Raw genomic sequence first — 17825 nt, 5'->3', positions numbered from 1 at the left:
AAAGTTCTGTGGAATAAAACTCTTTTAACATTGCTTGCTCTGCCCATTAAATGGAATAACTAGGAATGTCATTTTCCTTTCAGATGGTACAGTTTATATAAGAGGTAGAAGGTAACTTAACATTTGTGGTGAATGCATGCAAGATATTCGAGTTGAAAAGATTTCTAACAACTTGGGTCACACAAAGTTACTGGCCAGAGACGAATGATTTTAAAGGTCTCCTCATAACAACGTTGTTCAGTTTAATCACTTGGAGGCTCCACGCTGATCTTGAAGTCGCATCCTTGCCATCTTCCCACTTAGGAAGAATAAAGGCCAACCGGTGGCCAATTAGTCGCATATAAATGTGATTCTGTGACATTTTTGTTCCCAAAGTCTTAGTGTAAAATGATAGTTGAGGAAATGACTAGTGATAAAGATAAGGAATGGGGCTGTGCAATTGTAAATTTTTCTTTCCACCTGGAAGTATCATAAAACAGAATTTGTTTAAAAAAAAAAACCATGCTCAGGTATATATGTTAGATTTCCATCTGTGGAAAATTAGCATTCTACATGAGTCACTTATTGCCTTCTGAAAAATAAATTAATATAATACATGTTTTCTTACAGCCTCTTCAGGCTATATGCTGTATTAATTATCTGGCTCTCAGCAATGAATATGAACGGCTGCTATCCAATTGTCACATCTATGGTGCGTAAGAACATTTCCGTGGTTAAAGATGTGGTGAGTTATTACTTTTAAAACCATCGTGTCAAGCTAATTTAAATTCCAGTATTATCAAATGTGTTAATCCTCTTTTTATACTCATAATACATCATTACATGTACCTTGCTTTATTCAGGGTTTTTTTTGTATTGTTGTAAAAATTGTACTAATCTTGCACTTTTTGATTTCCATCAATGTAGATTATAGTCACTTTATCTGAAGTATGCTCTTCTAGTGACCGAAGCATGAAACTGGGAATTAAGATATTTAGTACTATATATTTGCTTTGCTACTGTTTTTTTAAAAAACTTTTTCGATACATCTAACTTTTGCAATCCTATTTAAATTTAAGTCAATGCTCTTTCAACAAAGCTTCTTCCCATATATATGATGTGTGTACATTTAAAGCTATAAAATCAAACTATAATATTTAAATATGCACATATATGATATGTCTACATCAGAGGTGGGTTCCTACCAGTTTGCACCTATTCGGTAGAACCGGTTCGTCAAATCTACCGAACCTGTTAGAAGAGGTTCCACCAGTGGACCCGGAAAGCAGGCCACACCTACAGAAGAGGTTCCAAACTTTTTTGAAACCCACCACTGGTCCTTGGATATGATTATTCTACACTATCAGGCTCATATTTATAAAACTCAGTGCCTCTGTGAAAGGTAAGGATGACTACTGCATTTGTGGTGCAATCAGAACATTGTGTGTGTTGAAGTTGTTTTAACGCAAACCAAAGATGCCTTTTAAAAAACAAGTACACATCCTATTCTTATGCATGCCAGTGCTGAGTGTGTGAAGTAATTTAACGTGGTTCTGACAAGTGTCGTCGGCATCTTCATATCCGGTCACATGGGCGGCAAGCCACTCCCACCCGGTCACATGGGCAGCAAGCCACTCCCATCTGGTCACATGGGCGGCAAGCCACTCCCACAAAGGAGTCCACACCCACAGAGTAGGTTTGAACAATTTTTGAAACCCACCACTGGTTTACATTTAAAATTATAAAATCAAACTAAACTATTAATATTAGATGCCATTTAAAGTGCTGGGTGGCAGATCAAATTCCTGAAAAAAAGGAATGGTTATCTACACATATTGAACATATGATGAGTTTTTAAAAATGAAATACTGTATGAAGTTATGTTGATGCCAATATAAATGATCAAATGATACTGGGAACACAGCACATAATTGGGTATTATTTGCTAATTTTGCAAATCTGCATTGGTGGAATTAAACTTAAAATAATAATTTGTATAACATTTCTAGTTCTTTCCAAAATAGATTCAAATTATTATATACGGTCATGACTTTCAGAAAATATAAACATTATATTCACTTGGTTTCAATTGTTTAAAATTCATAAAATTATTCAGTATCAAAGCCTTCCTACTTGCTTCAGATTGACACGGGTACAGCTGGTCTTATAAGAAGTTTCAGCCACGGAGTGCCAAATTTTTAGTATAATGAAATCTAAATTATGCCATTTGTGTCAATTGTTAGAAAAATACATGGGATGTTCCCGTCACTACACCTGAACAATATCAAGTTTTTTCTCACACTTCCTGCCAATTGTCAACAAGAAAATGTTTACAATTTTCATGATGCCGCCTTGTTCTTCAGTGGGCGACACAAGTACTGTATCGGGCATTGATTTAAAAAAGTCAAGACAGTAGTTACAACTGTGTTCTGACCCCCACCTTGTTTGTTCAGAAACAACAGCCACACACAGCTTGCAAAGGAATGTCTTTATCAGTCCCGGCTTTTGCTGGCTGCGAGCCCAAAATAAACACAGATAAAAGGCTCTGGCAAAAAGTCTTCACTCAAACTAATACCAAACAGAATTACATAAATCAAGACACTTATCCAAATGCTTTTCTCAATGGTTACACACGAACGGAGAACGTTGACTTCTGCAACCAGGGTATGGCACCATCAGTCTTTTCATCCGCAGGAGAAGACCCTAACGAGCAACAGCTGCTCGTTATCCTCTCCTGTGAGTGGGTCAGCCCTGCATCCCGAAACCACTCACAGGAGGTTTCTGCTGAGTCACAACACAACTGTATGATCAAAACCCTTTTATACATGAGTTGTGCATGGTGACATGAGGTATACTTAAGCATGATCTTAATGCAAGAAAATTGGAGGTTACATGCATTAATTTTTCAAGTCATTGCTATTTAGCACAATTCAAATATTATAACAGCTTTTCATCTGTAATGTAGATATCGAACACAGCAAAAGTGAGATCAAATCCCTGGAAATGTGTTAATAAGGTCTAGTCCTCATGCATCAGATACAATTTATCTGAAACACAGTGTGTTTCTTTGGGTACAGAGGGAAATAAGGAAATTATCCATGAATGAAAAGAAATCATCACTAAAATGCATAAACATTATTCAGGATGGTCATAAATACTTCGGAACTTCCAATTAGAACATATTTTTATGATAATTAAGTTCTGCTTGTTTCTTTATTTCCCATTACTATAAAATTTAATCTAGAGTTCCTTGTTGTCTCCGGGCATGTAAATTATTATAACAAAATAGTTTCTTTAGGGAGGTTGATCACTCATTTTATAAAGAATCTAATTACACATGCAACAAAGATTGAATTCTTCATTGCTGTTTTCTAGTAAATATTTTCGTCCTTTGAGAGGAAGTCATGTTTAAGACATGGCATCACAAAAAGAAGGCTTATAACTCAAAATGTTGCAGAAAATGGTTTCTATGTAAAAGTCTCAGATTTAATCCTTGGCATCTCCTGGAGATACAGTGAAAGCAGAGGTGGGTTCCTACCAGTTCGCACCTATTGGGTAGAACCGGTTCATCAAATCTACCGAACCGGTTAGAAGAAGTTCCACCAGTGGACCCGGAAAGCAGGACACACCTACAGAAGAGCTTCCAAAAATTTTTGAAACCCACCACTGGTCCTTGGATATGATTATTCTACACTATCATGCTCATATTTATAAAACTCAGTGCCTCTGTGAAAGGTAAGGATGACTACTGCGTTTGTGGTGCAATCAGAACATTGCGTGTGTTGAAGTTGTTTTAACGCAAACCAAAGATGCCTTTTAAAAAACAAGTTTGCATCCTATTCTTATGCATGCCAGGGCTGTGCGCGAGGTAATTTAAGGTGGTTCTGACAAGTGTCGTTGGCATCTTCATATCTGGTCACATGGGTGGAAAGCCACTCCCATCCGGTCACATAGGTGGCAAGCCACTCCCACAAAGGAGGCCACACCCACAGAGTAGGTTCGAACAATTTTTGAAACCCATCACTGAGTGAAAGGCTCCTTTACCCAAATGATAAAGCTAGAAATGATGTTGGTTGCTATTTTCATGTTGGAAAAATGTCAATGGCGTATTGACATGTGCATGAAAAAGAATCAGGATCAGATAGAAGGATGTTCCCATAAAAATAAGCTTTAAGTGTTAAATATAAGACAATATATGTGGGCACATGCATAATGTTATATTTATTTATTTATTTATCCATTTATATTGTCATGTTTATGTTTATATTAGAGGTGGAGTTGCTTTGAGAGCTGTAGGAAATGTAATTTCATTTTAATATATGCGGATTAGTGTACATTCAAAGTGACAATGAATTATTCTATTGTGTTCTGTTCGATTCTGTTCTCCCCCAATGGCAATGGAATATAAGATTTATAAAGTTATTAAATAGATGATAGATGATAGATAGATGATAAACAGATAGATAGATAGAAAAATAGAAAGGTAAGCAAAAAAAAATATTACTGTACAGTGTTTCACTTTCTCTAAATAGTGCTAACACACCATGCCTTAAAAATGTAGATGATGCCTGTATTGTGAAAGACGACAGCAAACATTAGCCATTTGGTGGCAATTTACAGTCCAGGGATGAGAGCTGTGGGTCCAGTCTAAACAATAAAAACATTATTTCATAAAGGAAGAAACAAGCAATTAGTTGGAGCCAATTTCCTTCTGCAAAATCCTAGTTGACCAATAATAAAATAGAAAATAGTGTCTAGACACATGGAAATGACGATGCTTAAATGTTTTACCGCTGGAGCATTTAGTAACAACAGAAGTATTTTTTCTTGAAAGTTCAAAATGGGACATTTAGAAAACAAAATGAAGGGCAAGCCACCGCTAAAACCTCCAGTCTGTCTGTGTATTTATGCTGATTTTACGATGCTATCTTAAAATCTAATTACTAGGATGAAAGGCTGGAGGCTCCCGATTGAATTAGGCTTGTGATGGATTTCATCTTCCCAGGTGGGAACTCTTGCAACCTTCACAATCAGAAATCTCTCATTTCCAGAATGACAGAATTTCCTTTGGGCCTAATCAGGGGGAAATGATTTTAAAATGGGGTCTTCCAAGAATTATTTTGACATAGACCACTTATCTTAACCTAATTTGTTGTATTTGGGGGAAAAAAACCTTGTTTGTTTCATCTTATGGAAATGCATTTACTTATTGAATTCAATTTGGGCAGCTCAAAAATCTGGATGATTTGAAAACAACATAACAAGTAGCAACAAGCGAGCCACGGAAAGAACAGAAGAGAAAGGAAGATAGGAGCAAGCAAACTCATCAAACATTTCACTACTTCATATCCAGTAGTTGTGCTCCAGACAGGCAAGTCTAGGAAGACAGTCAGGTCTTTATGGCCTTCAGAAGGCCAACAGGGCAGATGTTCCTTGGTCATCATAGATGACACTGTTTAACTGAAGGAACCTGGAATGTACTAATCCTATCAGCTCAAGACAACAGGGAAGACATCAAGGGAAATAAGTGATCCCTCAAAAAACCAGGCCCCAGACATGTAGGCAGAGGTGGGTTCCTACCAGTTCGCACCTATTCGGTAGAACCGGTTCGTCAAATCTACCGAACCGGTTAGAAGAGGTTCCACCAGTGGACCCGGAAAGCAGGCCACACCTACAGAAGAGGTTCCAAAAGTTTTTGAAACCCACCACTGGTCCTCGGATATGATTATTCTACACTATCATGCTCCTATTTATAAAACTCAGTGCCTCTGTGAAAGGTAAGGATGACTACTGTGTTTGTGGTGCAATCAGAACATTGCGTGTGTTGAAGTTGTTTTAACGCAAACCAAAGACGCCTTTTGAAAAACAAGTTTACATCCTATTCTTATGCATGCCAGTGCTGTGTGTGAGGTAATTTAAGGTGGTTCTGACAAGTGTCGTTGGCATCTTCATATCCAGTCACATGGGCGGCAAGCCACTCCCATCCGGTCACATGGGTTGCAAGCCACTCCCACAAAGGAGGCCACACCCACAGACTACGTTCGAACAATTTTTGAAAACCACCACTGAACTCTACACTCAATGTCCCAATACCATGCAACTTTTGGCCTTAGGAAATTAAAAGGCTGGTACACTCATCTTCCTGGGGTTGCCCATATGACTTCAAAGTCTGAAAAAGGAGCACAAGAAACTGCAATTTGCCTGGGCCTCCCTGAAATCAAGAGCCATCCTTCCAGGAAGAATTACTTCTAATTTTAGTATCTCTCAGGGTTTTTTTTGCTTTCCAAGGAGAAGTCCAAATATGGAGACTGGACATGAAGGCAGTGATTGGCTTTTCCTTCATTTCCTTTGAGACTCAAAGGAAATCATAAACTGCTAGGCAGATATATGCCTAGGTGTGTAAGAAGGAGTATAAATTTCTAGTTTTGAATCACAGGAAGTTGTACAGCATGTGCACAAATAATACACATGTCCTCCTGAGCTTTCTGAAATCCCAGAGACAGAGTGGAAGGATCCACACAAAAAGTGCCTGTTCTGTATTCACAAGTTGTAGTTAGGTGACGCTGATGTTCTTGGCAAGAAGATTATTGCTAGATTATTACTCACATTCCCCACTCCTGTCCCACAACTGTTTGCAAACAACAGAGCACCATTTGCTTACAATATTATTATATTACAATCTGCAATATAGGAAGTCTTTAGAGGGAAAAAAAACACTCTGCTAGCATCGCCAGATATTAAAACTGAACACTCGGTATCGCTGCTCAAGTAGTAATTCATCCATACCTTTTACAGCCTAAATAGGTTTATCTATGCCTATAGCAATAGCAATAGCAGTTAGACTTATATACCGCTTCATAGGGCTTTCAGCCCTTTCTAAGCGGTTTACAGAGTCAGCATATTGCCCACACAGTCTGGGTCCTCATTTCACCCACCTCGGAAGGATGGAAGGCTGAGTCAACCTTGAGCCGGTGAGATTTGAACCGCTGAACTGCAGATAACAGTCAGCTGAAGTGGCCTGCAGGACTGCACCCTAACCACTGCGCCACCTCGGCTCTCTATGCATGTGAGCATGGCTATCCTACACATATAGATTGGTAATTTATTTTGTCATCTATTTTTTTAATCTTCAGAGGAATAATCCCCTTTATATGAATTGCCAGCTGCCCAGGAAATCTGATTGCCTCTTCCTGCTGCTTCTGAATGGCTGCTTGGCCAAGATGGATGGATCTGAAGAACCAGCTTTGTTCAGTTCCTTTCTGGAGAATTCTGATATTAAAAGATCTTTTCGAAACGGAGTTGGATCAGGAATTAAAAAAATATATCCTTTCGAAGAGCCAAGTCATAAACAGCTGCCTAAAGAAATACCCACAAAGCAGAATCTATAAAGTTAAAATGGATGTGCTTAAAATTGTTTGCGGTGCATGAATGAATCCAATAAAACAAATGTATCAGTTTGTTCATAATGAAAGCAGATGTTTACTTGAAATGGTGCAAGCCAAATGAAGCAAACGTGGTAATTCAAAACATTTCTAAGTTAGAATATCGTACAATTTTGCATTTATGTAAAAGTGATTTTCAGCTTAATTCCGCCTGTTACAAATTTTATATTTACTCCAAAATTGAGGCCTTCAGGATCTCAAGATGAGCTAAACTTCATCTGATCCTCTAATTTCATTTCTACAACAGTTCTATGAAGTTCTTATGTCCTGAAAGATAATAAAGGGACTTACAGTGAAGTTTGTGATTGCCAGGCCGAAGATAGTTTTGCCAACCATAAATGGATCTATAGGGGATAGAAAATACAAAGTGAAGGAAGTGAGTTTCCAAAAATTAAGTTTACTATAGTAATAAGGAATAAAATGATTATGGACCATTCAGTTAGAACACTGATACACGTAGTAGATGTGTCCTCAAAAGTATTTCATGGAATTTATGAATTTTAACAAATAAGTTTTGATTTTTATTTACAAACATTCTGTTGTAGGATAGAAATGATTCTATTTTTTTCTCCTTTAGGTCTTTTTTGCGGGGGGAGGGGGGGCAGTATAAAAAGAGACCTGGTTAGCTGTAAACTCTATAAACATTGTAGATTTTGTCAACAAGGAAAGGTCATCTGCTGAAATACATTATTAGTGTGACTTTTACCTTGTGGCCATTTCCTTAGAGAAACGATATAACAAACTCAGCATGCTTGCATAGAGACGTTATGAAATCATTTATTTGATGTGGGATTCTTTGATACAAAAAAATATGGAATAATTACAATACTTACTTTAAACGTAAACAAAATGAAATGTTATTGGTAAAAATATGTGGACGTTGAAAAATAACATTCATTCATTTGGAATACAATAAAAGAATCAGTATAATCCATCAATGTTTTATATGTATAAAGACAGTGTACGTGTTTCTGGACATTTTTTTGGGGGGGGGGGAAGGTTGTGGCAAAAAAATAGCAATAGCAATAGCAGTTAGACTTATATACCGCTTCATAGGGCTTTCAGCCCTCTCTAAGCGGTTTACAGAGTCAGCATATCGCCCCCAACAACAATCTGGGTCCTCATTTTACCCACCTCGGAAGGATGGAAGGCTGAGTCAACCCTGAGCCGGTGAGATTTGAACAGCCGAATTGCAGAACTGCAGTCAGCTGAAGTAGCCTGCAGTGCTGCATTTAACCACTGTGCCACCTCGGCTCTTCTATTTCTAGTGCACTTGAAGCAGTGATGGGATTCAACTGGTGTAACAACCGGTTCACTGTGTGTGTGCTTTGCGTGCACCAAATGCATTCCAAACTTGCACTCCGCGCACAAACACAGGGCATTTGAAAACACCTCTAAAACTTACCTTCTGCACAGCCCCGGTAAGCAAAACCGCTGAGGGGTGGCAATCCACTCTGCTGCGCCTATCAGCTGGGCTTCAGACAAAGGAAATATAGGACGAACTAGCGCAAGGGGCGAGTGGGCGGAGCCAACTGATTGCTGGAACTACCGGTTCATCCAAACCGTACAGTAATACAGTTTTCTGTATTTTGATTATTCAAATAGGTTTGAGGCATGTGCATGAGAGTTAGATTCAAAGTTATAAGCTTAATGGTCAGACTAAGCATAAATAAATAAATCTACTGTCCAAGAGCCGAGGTGGCGCAGTGGTTAAATGCAGCACTGCAGGCTACTTCAGCTGACTGCAGTTCTGCAGTTCGGCTGTTCAAATCTCACCGGCTCAGGGTTGACTCAGCCTTCCATCCTTCTGAGGTGGGTAAAATGAGGACCCGGATTGTTGTTGGGGGCAATATGCTGACTCTATAAACCTCTTAGAGAGGGCTAAAAGCCCTATGAAGCGGTATATAAGTCTAACTGCTATTGCTATTGCTAAGTAATATTTAATCAAGACTTTAAAGTTAAACAGGAGATTGCTGATTTCCTCCCAACTTCTTTTACAGCACATGGGTTCCACTTTAGGTATGTATTTTATGCAAGGCAGCTTTCGTAATATTCTCTTCTTTCGTGGTTTGGGAGCCCAGACCTAAGATATTAGTAAACTGCACTCCTTGTTTTCCATTTACTGAGTTCATGTTGGCTGTGAGTGCTATTTTGCTGCCATTTGAAATCTGTATTGTAGTTCTTTTATAGACTAGCTCTAACAAAGCCATCTCTCTTCAAAAGGCATCAGGGGGTCCTGTTTATTTTATAGAAAACATAAACTGTTCCACTTGGGTTATATTCTACAACTTCATGGTGGGCAGAACCAGAACCTGGCAGGTCATGAATATGGCACCCAACCTAGGGTGTCTTTGCACTGCCAAGTTGCATGGTTATGAGTATGGGCCACCCAATGTTTCTGGAGACCAGGGTCTCTGCAAGTTATCTTCTTCTCACCCTGGGCCCACAGTTGGAGCAACCTCTGCCTATGTCTTCCTGTTCAGAGTTGAAAGTAGTCTTATATATCCATTCCAGAGGTGGGTTCCTACCAGTTCGCACCTATTCGGTAGAACCGGTTCGTCAAATCTACCGAACCGGTTAGAAGAGGTTCCACCAGTGGACCCGGAAAGCAGGCCACTCCTACAGAAGAGGTTCCAAAAATTTTTTGAAACCCACCACTGGTCCTTGGATATGATTATTCTACACTATCACGCTCATATTTATAAAACTCAGTGCCTCTGTGGAAAGTAAGGATGACTACTGCGTTTGTGGTGCAATCAGAACATTGCGTGTGTTGAAGTTGTTTTAACGCAAACCAAAGATGCCTTTTAAAAAACAAGTTTACATCCTATTCTTATGCATGCCAGAGCTGTGTGTGAGGTAATTTAAGGTGATTCTGACAAGTGTTGTCGGCATCTTCATATCCGGTCACATGGGCGGCAAGCCACTCCCATCTGGTCACATGGGTGGCAAGCCACTCCCATCCGGTCACATGGGCGGCAAGCCACTCCCACCAGGTCACATGGGCGGCAAGCCACTCCCACCAGGTCACATGGGCGGCAAGCCACTCCCACAAAGGAGGCCACACCCACAGAGTAGGTTCGAACAATTTGTGAAACCCACCACTGATCCATTCCATGTGCCTGCTAAGCTTTCTGGTTTGGCTGGCTACTCTACTGGGATAGGAAACCTGTCATTTTTCAGTTTTTTCCAGAAAAATCTGATGTTGCTGTATTATATGGTTGTCTCCCTGGTTCAAACCCAGCAGAAACTTTTCTCAAAATTATATTTTTCTTTGGCTGAGCTAGCTGCTTTTCCTTTGGCTCTCCTCAGTTTTTAAATAAAGATCCTGACGCACTTCTCTCCCAGTCCCGTGAGATCGAAAGGTTTCACCCACCTTCCTGCCAGGTCTCAAGCCAAGGATATTCTGCCCGTCGAGCAATTATTGTAACCACTCTACCACTGAGAAAGGCCTGTCATAGAAGCATCAGCAGATACCCTTGAGGAACAGCTGAGAGGAGATGCAAGAAAGGAATTTGCATTTTAAGGCTGGTTGCCGAGGTATTTTATGTGTGCATTTTTGATGCTATAACTTTGGGTACATAAAATTAAACTTAACTTCGTGTAGATTTAATTTAATATGACTCTGTATGAGTGCATTTCTATGTTATACATAATATATGCACATGTATATTATAATATAGGTCCGTGTGTGTGTATCTGCGCAGGCAATGAGAAATGGAAATTTGGGAGGTACATCAGCAGAGCAATGGGAGGATTGGGTGAGTGGCCACACAGCACATCTACAGGGTTAATCACAGCTAAGGCAGTTTCAAATTTTTTTGGAGCCTCTTCTGTAGGTGTGGCCTGCTTTCCAGGTCCACTGGTGGAACCTCTTCTAACCGGTTCGGTAGATTTGATGAACCGGTTCTACCGAACTGGTGTGAACTGGTGGGAACCCACCTCTGAGCTAAGGCCTCGGGAGAATGTTTTTGCAAGATCTCAGTAAGTGCTCATTCATTTTAAAATAGTGTTAAGCCGACTTAGGGGCTTATGAGTTCTTTTCATTTTTGCATTTGTGTCCCTTTCTCAAGTTTCCCTTTAAAAAAAAAGATACAAAATGGGCCTCTCCGTCTCTCCACCTCAAGACTGGACTACTGCAATGTGCTCTACATGGGGCAGCCCTTGAAGAGCATTCGGAGACTTCAGCTTGTCCAGAATGCAGCCGCGCGAGCGATTGTGGGTGCACCTCGGTACACCCACGTTACACCTATCCTCCGCGAGCTGCACTGGCTGCCTATTGGTCTTCGGATACGCTTCAAGGCGCTAGTCGTCACTTATAAAGCCCTTCATGGTATTGGACCTGGGTACTTGGGAGATCGCCTGCTGCCAATTACCTCCAATAGACCGATTAGATCCCACAGATTAGGCCTCCTCCAAATTCCATCCACTGGCCAATGCCGATTGGCTACCACCCGGAGAAGGGCCTTCTCTGTGGCTGCTTCGGCCCTCTGGAACGAGCTCCCCATGGAGATTCGGACCCTCACCACCCTCCAGGCTTTCCGCAAAGCCCTTAAAACCTGGCTGTTCCGACAGACCTGGGGCTGATGAGTTCCTGTCCCCGCTCGAATGGTGTGCCTGTTGAGTTGTTTTTAAAATTGTGGTATTGTTTGTCTGTCTTTTTCCCTATTTGTATCCCCTATTCCCCCCCCCCCCCCGACTTGGGTTGTGAGCCGCCCTGAGTCCCTTCTGGGAAAAGGGCGGCATAGAAATATAATAAATTCAATTCAATTCAAATTCAAAATGCCGACTCGATGGACTATTGTCAGATCATTGTACACGGCGTTATTCAAAGCCATAGATGCACAGGAAGCTGTAGGAAGTCTTACAGTAGCTTCCTTAAGAATAGATTGCTCCATTCTCTTGCCTTACAATATATTACAGCAGTTTAGACATTAGGGTATCTCGACCCTGCAAATCACAACTTATGATCAGTAATTAAAGTGTTATTTATATACTATACTTGGGAAATGAACTGCATTTATCTTCACTAAGATGTCAGAAGGAGAGGAAGGGTGTAATACAGTACAGGCTGTTATCGCTTTCCCTCAGAGAACGGTTTTCAAATATTGTATTGCTTTCCAGAGCGCAGTCCCCAATCAATGACAATGGCCTTATGGGATTAAGCTCCACAGCCAGTATAGCCTTATGGGATTAAACTCTGCAAACATACAGAACAATGATTTTATGGGATTAAATCCTGCAACTAGCAAGAAGATAGCTTCTTCTCTTCCCTTGCTTGAGTGTTGAGCTCCTTCAGTTTCCTTGCTTGCTGCTACAGATTACACTTCTTCAGAAAGAGCCGACTTTTGTATTCAAAGAAACACAAAAAATCTGCAGTATTCAGAGACTTTTATGATGGGGAGAAATACATCGCTTGACATGATTAGATCTTGCTGCGGAGCAATTAATTTCACTGATATATTGATGCAGGGAGTGAATCCGTTTTAGCATGGAAAGAAATATTCCAACCGCTTTATCTGCAGTGTTGAATTGTAGTTTCCCTTTTTCTGCTGCAGAATTATTTATCTGTTCCATTGACATATATGAGAAGATTTTAAAGACCCAGTTCAGTTGCTCAGATCTGACAGTTTCTGATCAGGAATTATTTATCCTCATTCTTGGAACACTCTGACTGCAGAATCTTTGCTTGATAAACTATGTTTTCCTTGAGGTCTTTCATAGAGCTGCATTTTGCATTATGCAATAGGTTCGTATAAAAAAAATAATGGCTCTTGCACTGTGGGTTTCAGAATTCAGCCTTCCTTCCTGCCAATGCACCAGAGGGAAATCTTGCATCCTTGTTTTTAAAGGATACGGCATACGATTTTTTTCTACTATTACATCAGTTCTTCAACAATAACCTCATCTCACAATTCCCCAAACATTCCTGACATTTGCTAGATTTAGCTGAATTTGTTAAATATAAATTAAGGATGCTCTTTTTTTCCTGTATACTATTTACTCTGGTCAGATTGAACACTTTACTCCTTGAATAATTTAATTTACATCTCCTGAAATTAAAATACAGGTTGAAATGAGTTATCTTTCAAAGTACACGCTTACCAGCACAAAAGTTAGAAACCAACGTGCTTCTCTTGAAATATTGTCCATACAAAAATATATGTACCAACAGAAGAGAATATTTATAGCTCAGGATTGAACAGTGGGATCCTTGAGACTTTCTCATACTCTCTGAGCTTGGCTGACGTTTCATTACCAAACAAGGTAACATCGTCAGTGTTAGTAATTTGGTAGTGAAACATCGGTAAGAACACAACCACACTCACAACCACACTATACCTTTGAGACCGCCTGCTGACACATACCTCCCAGTGACCAGTAAGATCCCATAGATTGAATGTTGAATGTATGTTTGAATGTTTATTTTATTTATATGCCGCCCTTTTCCCCGAAGGGGACTCAGGGCGGCTCACAACTCAAACCAGGGAAGGGGGATACAAACAAAAATTTTAAAAAAATGACACAAAACAATACATAATTTAAAACACACTACAGTCATACCATTTGAGACGGGGGCAACAGTTCTTTAGCCCCGGGCCTGTCGGAACAGCCAGGTTTTAAGGGCTATGCGGAAGGCCTGGAGGGTGGTGAGGGTTCGAATCTCCACGGGGAGCTCGTTCCAGAGGGTCGGAGCAGCCACAGAGAAGGCTCTCCTCCGGGTAGTCGCCAGTCGACACTGGCCGGTGGATGGAATTCGGAGGAGGCCTAATCTGTGGGATCTAATCGGTCTAGTGGAGGTAATTGGGCCTCCTTCGGGTGCTGTTGGCCAAACAATGTCGGCTGGCAGGCCCTTGGAGGAGAGCCTTCTCGGTGGCCGCTCCGACTCTTTGGAACCAGCTTCCCCTGGAAATCCGGACCATACCCACTCTGATGGCCTTCAGGAAAGCCGTAAAAACTTGGCTTTTCCGGCAGGCCCGGGGCTGTTGACCTCACTGTTGAGGTACGGCTCCGACTAGAATGAATGTATGAGGAATGACTGTTGTTTTAAATTGTTATATTGTTGTTATGCTTTTTATATTTTCTTTGTAAACCGCCCGGAGTCCTTTGGGATTGGGTGGCATATAAAACCTTTAAATAAATAAATAAATAAATAAATAAATAAATAAATGAATGAATGAATGAATGAATGAATGAATGAATGAATGAATGAATGAATGAATAAATAAATAAATAAATAAATAAATAAATAAATAAATAAATAAATAAACAAACAAATAAACAAATAAACAAATAAACAAATAAACAAATAAACAAATAAACAAATAAACAAATAAACAAATAAACAAATAAACAAATAAACAAATAAACAAATAAACAAATAAACAAATAAACAAATAAACAAATAAACAAATAAACAAACAAACAAACAAACAAACAAACAAACACTCAGAGAGCACCAAGAACCCCACATGTTATGGGAAAATACATAAAAATGACATGACTGAACTCATTCAAAAACACAGAATAGGATGATGGTTCCATTTGTAAAAGTAATCATTTCTGGATTGTTCTGTCTAGAGCAGGAAATTGCTTTGAGCTCTTTAAAGGAATATAAATAGTTCAGATAAATGAAATAAATTTTCCAAGTGGTTTGCACCAGCACAGGGTGGAAGTGGAGCATTGGACATTTCGCAAGATAACCTGATTGGTTGGAGGGGGGTGGGGGAATCCCTTTGTGATGTTTGCAGCCATAGGGTGAAGATATTAAATTGTAATCCAAAGGACAAAAGTTGATGAAAACCCATATCTTCCTGGACCATATTTCACAAATGCAAAAAGAAACCAAAGACCTTTTCAGCATCCAATGAGATTAAATAGTCAAGTCTAATTTATCTGCTGCATTGTCCAAAACATTAATCATCAAACAATATTATCAGATACTTGTCTATTTTTTTTAATAAATGCTGACTGAGATGGGTGATTTATTCACAGTATTACTTTTGGTAGTCTCTTGGCTGGTATAGCAGTTAATGTTTTAGCATCTATGTTAAAGATATATAACAATTCTGCAAATTGAACAACTGGTGAGGCTTTAATATTGCTGTAATTAACATCTTATAAAATGATGAATTAAGTACAGAACAATTAAATTATTGGTAGTAACCTCTAACAATATAGGTGCCAATGCATTCCAGAAAGTTCTATACCAGTGTTTGTCAACTTTGGCGACTTTAAGATGAGTGGACATCAACTCCCAGAATTTTGGGAGTTGAAGTCTACCCATCTTAAAGTCACCAAGGTTGAGAAACATTGTTCTATGCCATTCAACAGTAAATCCATCAAGTTTAGGGTTTCCCTCCAACTTCATGGACTACGTTTCTCTACAATTTCTTATGCCAGTTTCCCCGCCTCTTGCTCAGATAGCCTTCCATTATAATATTTCCCAAGGAATTAATAATTAGCCCTTTAATTAGAGGTATCTCCTATTTATACAATTGAATATAAAATCATAAAGCTGGTAACAGTTTTAGTACATAACTAAATGTTGCTGGCCTGAATTCCAAATATAAAATTCTGGGGTTTTTTATTGTTTCAACTAGTGAACCAAAAGCCCTCTATCGATTCCCAATAGTCCTGAATGTAGCAGACCAGATTTGACCTTAGTTATTATAAATATTTAATATGATTCTTTTGTGGGTTTTCTAGCATAAGAAAAAAGTAAGCCGTTAACCATTTTTCCCAACTAAGATTAAAATCTCTAAATCTCCTTTTTGCTGAGATGATTGTTCCTTATAAGATGCTTATGTGGTTTGAAGGGTTCACCGACAAAAGGGCGACCGACAAAAGCGTGCCCGACTAAACCGCGATAACAAAACCGCGAGTTCTAAACCATGCCGACAAATGAGCGCTGAAGCACGCTGACAACAGCGCGCCGACCGAAACACGCTCTAAACTTAACCCTAAACCTAACCCTGAACTTAACCCTAAACCTAACCCTAAAACTAACCCTGAACCTAACCTTTACCTTAACTTAAATGGCGCTTCTGTCGGCGCGCTGTTGTGGGTGCGCTGTTGTGGGCGCGCTGTTGTGGCTGCATTGATGACATCACGGTTTTGGTGACGCGGTTTCGGCAGTGCGCTTTAGTCGAGCGCGCATTTGTCAGGTCACGGTTTGAAGCTCTTTTTTTAAAAAAAATATCTGAATAGCTTTGTGTTGTGCACGAGTTATGCCTATTTCTAGATCAGTCACTCATGCCCTAGTTATCTTCTGTTTGGGTTACTATAGTATTTTCTACATGAGGCTGTCCTTGAAAGTATCTGGAAGCTTCAACTGATACACAATGCAGTAATGCAAGCAGTAATGTGTGCTTCCAGAATGTTCCACAAACTGCATTGGTTGCCAGTTTGCTTATGAGTCTAATTATAAGGGCTGGTTTTAATCTTTAAAGCCTTTCATGGCATGATAATGTTTATTATGTTATCTGAGGGGGTCTCCCCAATAAAATTGGCCCATCCGGTCCTAGCTACACTTGGTGTGCCCCAAGATGTGGGCCTTCTCTGTCATGATACCTATCTTATTCTTATTCTCCTCTTTCCTTCATGAAGTGTGGCCAGCTCCCTCTCTGCTGAAGTTCAGGAGGTCCCTCAGAACCTGGCTTTCTGAAAAGGCCTCAGTTTCCAAGGAACTGGGTAAAATCTTACGATGGCTTCATCACTTGGCTGATAATTATTTTCTTTTAGTTTTAATTTTTCAAATAATGTTTGCTTTACATTTTAACAATGATTATTTTATATATTTATTGTTTTAAATGTTTTTATTATATGCTGCCCAGAGTTACTTTTTGGGAGATGGGCAGCTATATAAATTTGATAAATAAATAAAGTAACAATGATAGATCCACAAATAAATCCCTTAAAGATATGCCAAGAATAACACATTGACTTTATTTACAAAACAGAGCAAATTTCCTTCTTGATATGTTCCATAAAAGAAAAATCTCTTGGAAGAGAAATAGTTGGATACCATCTAGAATTAGCTAATTGATAACGCTTAAATTCCAGAATAAGACTCACTGAAGCGCGATTTGTAACTGCAATGGGCATTGGTGGCTTGTTCTTCTTTCAGAGACGAAGACAGAGGTGGGTTCCTACCAGTTTGCACCTATTCGGTAGAACCGGTTCGTCAAATCTACCGAACCGGTTAAAAGAGGTTCCACCAGTGGACCCGGAAAGCAGGCCACACCTACAGAAGAGGTTCCAAAATTTTTGAAACCCACCACTGGTCCTTGGATATGATTATTCTACACTATCATGCTCATATTTATAAAACTCAGTGCCTGTGTGAAAGGTAAGGATGACTGCTGCGTTTGTGGTGCAATCAGAACATTGCATGTGTTGAAG

The 17825-nt window shown here is 39.6% G+C and overlaps 1 protein-coding gene across 1 annotated transcript; it reads left to right on the top strand.

The window, feature by feature from the left end:
* The first annotated feature begins 501 nt into the window (after positions 1–501).
* NPS (neuropeptide S) lies at positions 502–7327 on the top strand. Its single transcript, XM_032225569.1, is given in 4 exon segments — positions 502–509; positions 610–724; positions 7143–7298; positions 7301–7327. Coding segments are annotated over 4 exon segments (306 nt in total).
* Positions 7328–17825: the final 10498 nt, after the last annotated feature.

This window comes from Thamnophis elegans, chromosome 10, assembly GCF_009769535.1.
Source record: "Thamnophis elegans isolate rThaEle1 chromosome 10, rThaEle1.pri, whole genome shotgun sequence".
Lineage (NCBI taxonomy): Eukaryota > Metazoa > Chordata > Lepidosauria > Squamata > Colubridae > Thamnophis > Thamnophis elegans.
This window is presented reverse-complemented; position numbering and strand designations above follow the sequence as displayed.